Source organism: Bidens hawaiensis, unplaced genomic scaffold, assembly GCF_021521415.1.
Source record: "Bidens hawaiensis isolate Kalapana, Puna unplaced genomic scaffold, B.hawaiensis_p1.1 tig00013298_1, whole genome shotgun sequence".
NCBI lineage: Eukaryota > Viridiplantae > Streptophyta > Magnoliopsida > Asterales > Asteraceae > Bidens > Bidens hawaiensis.
Window position 1 is genome coordinate 230,057 of NW_027492127.1, and position 8,440 is coordinate 238,496.

The 8,440-nt window shown below is 32.0% G+C and overlaps 1 protein-coding gene across 1 annotated transcript; it reads right to left on the reverse strand.

Annotated features, from left to right (window-relative positions):
* Positions 1–235: 235 nt before the first annotated feature.
* LOC143543772 (uncharacterized) lies at positions 236–1,634 on the reverse strand. The gene has a single exon (XM_077036020.1). It carries the CDS (start codon positions 1,618–1,620, stop codon positions 484–486), a length of 1,137 nt encoding a protein of 378 aa, XP_076892135.1. The 5' UTR covers positions 1,621–1,634; the 3' UTR covers positions 236–483.
* Positions 1,635–8,440: the final 6,806 nt, after the last annotated feature.

Sequence of the window (8,440 nt, forward strand, 5' to 3'; positions counted from 1 at the left end):
AAATTCACCATTCATAGACAAGAAATAGTATTTCTCAAGGATAAATGAATTGTGTTCATCATTCAAGTAGCAAACACCAGGACACGAGATGAAAAACAAAATACATATAAGAAAAAATAGATATATTTATACGGTAGCACAACATTCGTCAATCAATAATGAAGCAGTTCATCACATACAATTAGAACTAATTCATTAATTTATTTAAAGCAAAAAAACAATTTATAAGGAATAATATCTAGATGACAACATATTACATCCAGAAAACATCAGGAAGGGAAGATCAACCATGGTCTAATCTTATCATACAATTTGCACCCATGTGAAAAAAGATCAAAACGGTAATAATATGAACATACTGACCTAATTGTTGTTTCATTCCCATGCTTTTGCACTTATTTGTAAGTCAGCAAAGTGATGCTGCAAAACAAATTATATGAAGATGGTTAGAGTAATAACCTAGTTTATCTATCTGCTCAGCTATTAAGAATCACATATTAATTTAGAATACTCTATTACCTCATGGGTTACTCCAGAACTATGCTGGTAATCGAAAAGGTAGGACGGAGTCCAATTGCTTGTCATCAACAAGGAAGAATTATCACCAGCAACTCTTTGGTTAAATCGGAAGTTCGAGCTCATATGACCGATGTTCTGATGTTGAGTTTCTTGGAAGGTACTCCAAGATCCTAACTGGTTCACATCTTGATCCATTGCTTGATCCAGATACGGTTTAAATTTTGAATCTTGACCACCACCATGCTTATTATTTCTCTTTTCAATTGTCCTCTCCCTTGCTCTTTCTCTTGCCCTTTCCCTTGTTGCTTTAGCAAGAGGATGATGCAAATCAGCACATTTCCTGACTCTAGTAACTTTTTCTTTCTGCTTTTTACTGCTTCCACAAGAAGACTTCACTTTAGTCTTTGTAGTTGCTTGATCATCTCCGGTCTTTATAACCAAGGGCCTATCAGCAGTTCCAGATACAACTTCACATTCTGAGGCAGAAGACGCGCTGTTCGATACGTCCATAAAGCTGCAGCTTTGGCCAGGAAGGAGTTCTAGAATGTCGGTTTTCAATTTCGTTAGGAGCCAATCAACAGTTTTGCTGGCCTTGTCGAAACCAAGCAGGTCTTGCAACCCAAACAACTTTTTTGCCACATCAAGGGACAGCCTCATCCTTCGATCTCTCGGACCTCGAGCCGTGTTAATCTTGCTGTGCCGGTCTCCTTTGGAAACTCTCTTCTTTGGACTGCTATTTTCAGGACCCAAATGAGTATTAAACTCGCAGTAATCATCGTTTCGATCGTTTGTCACTGCCTGTTCGTTGATGTTACTATATTCTTCCATGGTAGATTCCATATTAGGTATCTCATGTGGTACAATGATTGTATTGCGGTGGTTATGATCATTGGGGAAAAACTGTTGTTGTTGGAAGAACTCACAAAAGACAGCTTCATCTTCTAAAGGAATGTAAATAGGAGATGGAAGGAGGAAAGGAGAAGAAGATTGGGTGTTATAAAATTCTTGAGGGGTTTTTGAATGGTTGTTGTCATTGTAGTAATTACCGAAAAATGGCGTACTTGGTGGCATACAACCATTGTTGATAGAAGAAGGATGCATATTGTTTCTTAATTAACTAGCATCCAGAAAGTTACATATAGTGATGTTAAGACCAATTAAAGATCTAAAAGGAAAGTTTGATAATGAAACCTTTTCTTTTCAAAAAAAGGATAATGAAAGGCTTGTGTCTCTACAAGAAACAAGTTTTAGGTATATATTGAATGCAAGTATGAGAGAGCATGAAGAGGGAGAGAGAGAGAAGGAGATCCATTAACATTAAGAATTTGGACTTTGAGAAAGACTGGCAAGCATGCTTTTATTGTCATCATAGAGTTATAGACATATATACTGATGGTGAGAGAAAAGGATGTCCATTTTCCCTATTAATGTTTAACAAAGAGGGCACTTGATAATAATGGAGACAAAGAGCCATTTTCACCTTTAATTACATGATCTCAACTTATTGAGAAAAAGTTGGGCAATTTTGGTGAAGACGAAGGGGAGAAGGCAGTGAGTAGCTTCTTGATCGGTAAGTGAGTGGATAGGAAGCACTTCTTATTCTTATTGTGCAACTTCACGTGATTGATAGCAGCAAGTGTATGATTTTCTTTTGTGTGTGAGAGAGACTTGTACGTGTGTGTGAGAGAGAGGTATATTTAATCCAAAACACCTTTTGGTCTGAAAGCAACCCTTGGTGCCTTGACCAAACATATGCATGCTTTCAAATTCTTCTTCCACCATGAGTGTGTGTTTTTCTGAAACAGTGAGAGGGGGGCCGAGAGGAGAGTTTTAGGGTGGTGATATGGTGGTTGGATAGGGGTGGTGGGGCTGGGTTGGGTTGGGATAGGACTTAGGAGTTAGGGTTGCTTTTCTAGTTGATCTCACTTGTTGTGGAAACTAAGTTGGGTGCTTGACAGGAGAAAGACAAAAGAAGACTAGTATTTCTTTATTCTCAAATTAAAGTTAAATAAGTATTGATGTGAAAGGTTTTCTCTTCTTTATTAGAAACATAACTTTGCTATTTAAGATTATCCTTTATGGTGCGGGGCATCGAAGTTCCTTCACAGTGTTACGTCAGCACCGAGTGCGTCGAAGCTGCAACCAATAATATCCCACTATAGTTTAATGCCCCAAGGGCGCCCATTATATATATGTGTGTGTGTGCGCGCACGCGCATATGTATGTATTTGTGTGTGAGAGAGAGATGGAGAGAGCCCTTGGAGAGGGGGGGCACCTTCACACCCATTGGTGCCCATCATTGGAATGATCCTAGCCTCGGCGCCCCACCACCAAGGGCGCCCCTTAGTAGTGTTCCGTGCCCAACGGCGGCCAGCCAACATCTCATCCGCACTCCATAATGAAGGGTCTAAGTTGTAATTGGTTGTTATTGTGAGTTGCGACGGAAAATTAAGACGTTATAAAGCAGTGTGAAAAGATTGATCAACACAAATTATTATTATCGAAAACTTGGATATCATATTAAAAATTGTAGGGTTATTTGTGTAACTTAATTGAGCTTGAGGGTTAACATATTTAAAAATTTATGGGTTAGTACTAACCTTATAAAACATGAGGGTTACCATATTATATTTGTAAGGTTGATTGTGTAACTTGATAAAAGTTGAGGATTAGCATACGAAAGAAAGTTATGGGGTTGATTTTTTAACTTGATGAAACTTGCGTAACTTAATCAAACTTAATGGATATCAAATGAAAAAATGTGGTGGTAGGCCACCCCCACCGACATTCATCTTAAATATATGTGTAGTATTATTAGGTCATTCGATATGGTGCGGCTGAAATGTGAAATATGAGTTCGTTATTAAGGCGTCCCATAAGCGTTTCGGGCTTTAATTCACATTTCACACTAAGAACATATGTTGTGGCGGGTGAGATATGTTGGTGGGTGAGGTGAAGATAAATGATTGGTTATATTATCTTAATAATTAAAAGAATCAAAAAATTAAATAACTCTCCATCAAGCCCACTAAATATCACACGTAATATGCTCATTTTAAGACCCTCCGTAGTAGTATTCTGTGCCCCCCACCCCCATAGCTGAGGTGGCGAGCCTTAACGCCCTCTCGGCTCTCACACTATAAGACCGTCCGTTGTGAGGAATTTCTGGTGGTGTTTTGGTGTCATAATGCCTTGGAACACCACCTCCGGGCATTATGGGTGGCGTTTTGAAACTTACGATGGCCAACGTTTTGATGAGAGTTGTGTGAGAGATAGAGAGAGTGTAGGAATAAAATAATGATTGTATGAGAGTTATGGTCATTTTTCCACTATACTTGGTTTTTGTAACATTTTGAAATGCTGGCTAAGCGCCATGTGATGTAAAATGTCTGGATTGCTTAGTTTTAATTACGCATAATCTAACATATAAAGATGCTAAATTTTGATGTTGTATACTCCCTGCGTCCCATTTTAAAACACAAATTAAGAAATGTTTGATCATTTTATTTTATAAGCTGATAATGTCCTATAAGTTATTATGTTTTTCTTCATTGGCTAAAAAATGACATTTAATAGTAAGGGCACAATTGAAAATTGAATTTATAAATAAATAAATATATATATATATATATATATATATATATATATATAAATGACATTTAAATTGGAACAACCAAAAATAAAAAACTGAACATTTAAAATGGGACAGAGGGAATGTTATTTTTCATATATTAAGCAATCAACAACTACCATCGCGGTCCATTTATAAGTATACAAAGAAATTACATATTTTAAAAAGCATTTTTTCCGTTAAAATAGTTTTATTTCTAACCAAATTATTACAAAATTGGTTTGAATATATATATAATTATATATATATATATATGTGTGTGTCTATACTAATAAAAGAAAATGATTCTGGACACATGACATGCTAAGGTTAATTCTCACTATCAAATTCCCATCAAAATCACTTCTCTTCTATTGATGGAAAAGAAAAAAAAATCTTGTTACTAAATATAGTATTGATTATAAATTTAACATACCGTATTTTATGGTTAATCTTCACTAGTTGAAGTATTAATGCCATAAATTATATTTTAAACATACTTCGTATAAAAAAAATATTAATATAATAATTACATTTATTAAATATATTTTCTTTAAAATTGAATATATATATATATATATATATATATATATAAGAGTTTATGTTTAAAAAATATATTAACATATAATTTTTTAGGCATCTTCATACTGAAGAAAACTATAATAATTAATTTTTACAAATATTCAGTCTTAAAAATCATAAACAAATTTTCTATTTTTATACTTATTATAAGAATATTGTGATAATTGAACAACAATATGTTTGTAAGGACAACATTAAAGTTGTTCAAAAAGGAAAATATGGTGTCTTTTTTGTGTGTGGCCGGGCATGAAATATAAAACATTTTTGTGAAATACTTTAGCTACATCTTTCACATCGAAATACCCTATTGTTTTAAATGTTCATTATTGTATACCGATTGTAGAACAACTCATTCTCAATTTAAAATTTAAATATATTTGATGATATAAAACGACTATATTTGTAATACATTCTTTTAATTTACATAATACAAAGACACTTAATTATCTTTTTTTTGTTTGTACTAAATTATTCATTGTAATTTATACATTAATCTCTAACCAAATTATTACAAAACTGATTTGAATATATATATATATAGAGAGAGAGAGAGAGTGAGGATTCTAAAAGAACCTTTTTGAATAATTGAAAATTTTGAGAATCATTTTGAGCAAAAAAAAATTATAAAACAAAAAAACAAAAATTTTTAAAAAGTAAAAAATCCAAAAAAAATTATTTTCATTCTGGTTTCATAAAAAAACTTAATTATACACATGTATATTTTTGTTTAATCTCGATTTACATAATGTACATATATGCACATTATCATTTATCTTAATTGTACATATGTGTATAAAGAATAACTTGTATAAAATTAAAAATACGTATTATATATATGTATAATTTTGTTAAACCGAAATTTTTTTATAAATTTTTTTTATTTTTATGAAACCGGGATGAAAAATAAATATTTTTGATTTTATTATTATTTTTTATTTTTGCTTTTTTTAGTTCTATAATTTTTTTTAAAAAAGAGTTTTTGTAATTCAAAATGGTTCTAAAGGTTTTCATTTTTAAAATAGTTCTCAAATGATCTCAATCCTCTATATATATAAATATGGAAAATTATTTTTGAAACCTCAAGTTATCTTGAGAACCTTTGAAACCCAAATGAGTGGTGTAGAGGCTATCCACATATGCAATCTTTTCTTTATTAATAAAAATGCCGTTAGGGTATTATTGGTATTTCAATTATATGATCCATCTCATCTTACATATGTAATTATCCAGGTCAGCTATGTTTCTTACATTTATTGGTTATTGCAAAACATGTAAAGTAAGTAAATATGGGTAAAACATGTAAAACAACAAGAATGTAAAGCATGCAAAAGATGTAAACGATGTAATATATATAAAACACGTATAATTATATAACCTTTAGTCCGATATGTTTTATTTTCTAAAATCTACGATTTCCCAAAAACGTATACTTATATATATATATATATATATATATATATATATATATATATATACATACATCATTTAGTTTATACTAATAATTTAAACAATATATGTATATATATACATACATATATATAATATATAAACGAAAATAAAAAAATCATATATGTCGCGATGTGGTCGCTCCCCCTTTTTTTGGAGTCACCAGATTTGCTTGATTTTTAAATGGGGGCTTCTCATGCATTTGACCCGAATTCATGGGTATGGGTTTTACCAAACCCAAATATTCCTTAAACGGGTTATAGCATCTCATTAAATTAAAAAAATATTCTCACCAATTATTGATGTGAAAATCCTATAAAATATGATATACTAAAAATTATTATATGATTTTTTTAAAACATATTATTTATATTAAGAAACAATTTTACAGTAAAAAAAATAAGCGGGTCTTGGGTCTCATCAAACCCAGATAACTTTTAAACCGGGTTATTACATCTTAGTTATTTGTAAAACCCTTTTATCATCAAACTCCAAGTATATTATAAATTTCCTAACAATAAATAAAATTAAACTTAAAAAAGTATATAAATATTTAAAACGTTAAAAAGGAGTAATGTAAAACAGCCCCCGTAATACGGGGGACAAAAACTAGTGTATATATATATATTTAAAATAGTTTTAAATAATAGTTTTATCTTTATTTATTAATGAAGATTCTTTCATTTATTTCTTTATTCTTTCTCTTTTATTATTATTTAAAAATCAATTTAAATAATAAATCATACTTCATTTATATTAACGAAATTTTATTTCTAAATTTATGTTTATACTTTCTTTATTTTGTTTTCTTTAGTTTATTTTTAAGGTATTAACTTTACCCTCGACTAAGGTTTAAGCCTTTATTATTTTATTCGAGCATTATTCGGCTTATTATTTTCTAGATCTTTGGGACAGCACTTCGATGTTTGAACGCATAATGAGAATCTTAATCAACAACTCCTTGGCATGCAAATCGAGGCACGCCGGTCTTCAAATCTCGTAGGTACGCACTTCGAGGTGGTTGTCGGGTGGTCTTGGGTCGGCATGCACTTCAAGATATTGTCGTCGGCACTTCGGGGTATCGTCAGTTTAATGGCACGGAAAACGAGGAAACGAGCGTAGGGTCGGTGGCATGCAAAACGAGGTAGAGAGATGTTATTCTAGAGAGAGAAAGAGATGTGAAAGTTGGTGTGTGAGAAATGAGGGCTGGTTAGCCCTATTTATAGGCTGAGTTTTCCATGCCATCGCGATACGTGATGGCCTGAAAGAACCCCGTCGCGTATCGTGACATAGCGTTGGTGAATCAACAGTAGGACTGCCACGTGGCGGACGCAATGCCACGTGGTGACACTTGGCGGTCTTTGTGCCACGTGGTGACACGTGGCGGGACACGTGTCACCCTATCAGAACTTGTCATCGCGATAAGCGATGACTTTAAGCCTTGGTCGTCGCGTATCTCGAACTGCCAAGAATTCAGAATTTTCATTTTTGTTTTTTTTATATTTGAAACTTGTCATATCTAACCCGATATTTTCATAATGTTACAAATATATATAAACGAAACCTTTAAAAGCTCTCTGATTGCTCCCTACATTTTTTCAATGCACCAGATTGTTTTATTTGTAAATGAAGGATTCTCATGCATTTGACCCGAATTCACAGGTATGGGTTTTACCAAACCCAGATAGCTCTTAAACAGGTTATAACATCTCATTAAATTAAAAATTAATTTTACCAAATATTTGATACGATAATCTTTATAGATACACTAATAAAAATATTTAATTTAAAAAAAAACAAATTATTTTTAATTAAGAAACAATTTTATAGCAAAAGAAATAAACGGGTCATGGGTCTCACCAAACCCAGATGACTTTTAAACTGGGTTATAACATTTTATCTATTTGTGAAACTCTTTCATTGTCAAACCCGAAGTATATTATTAACTTCCTTACACTAAATAAAATTAAATTCTAAAAAAATATTTCAATATTAGAACGAATAATGTAAAACAACCCCGTAATACAGAGGATAAAAGCAAGTTATATATATATATATATATATATATATGGACAGAGTCAAGACGAAACTCAAAAAAAATGGGAAACTCTTCATTTTACATGTAAAAATTAATATTAAGCTCGATTTCACATGTAAAATATTAGGATGGTTGAAAGTCCTTTCAATTTAAATTCTTTTTTTAAAGGTTTTTTATTAAGTATAACAATTTGAGGAAATTTGAGGAACGCATCGTCGCCGCAACATCGATTCGTGTTATTGTTT

Excerpts from the sequence above, each read along its gene's own strand:
- LOC143543772 (XM_077036020.1), bottom strand. The coding sequence starts at position 1,620 with ATGCATCCTTCTTCTATCAACAATGGTTGTATGCCACCAAGTACGCCA.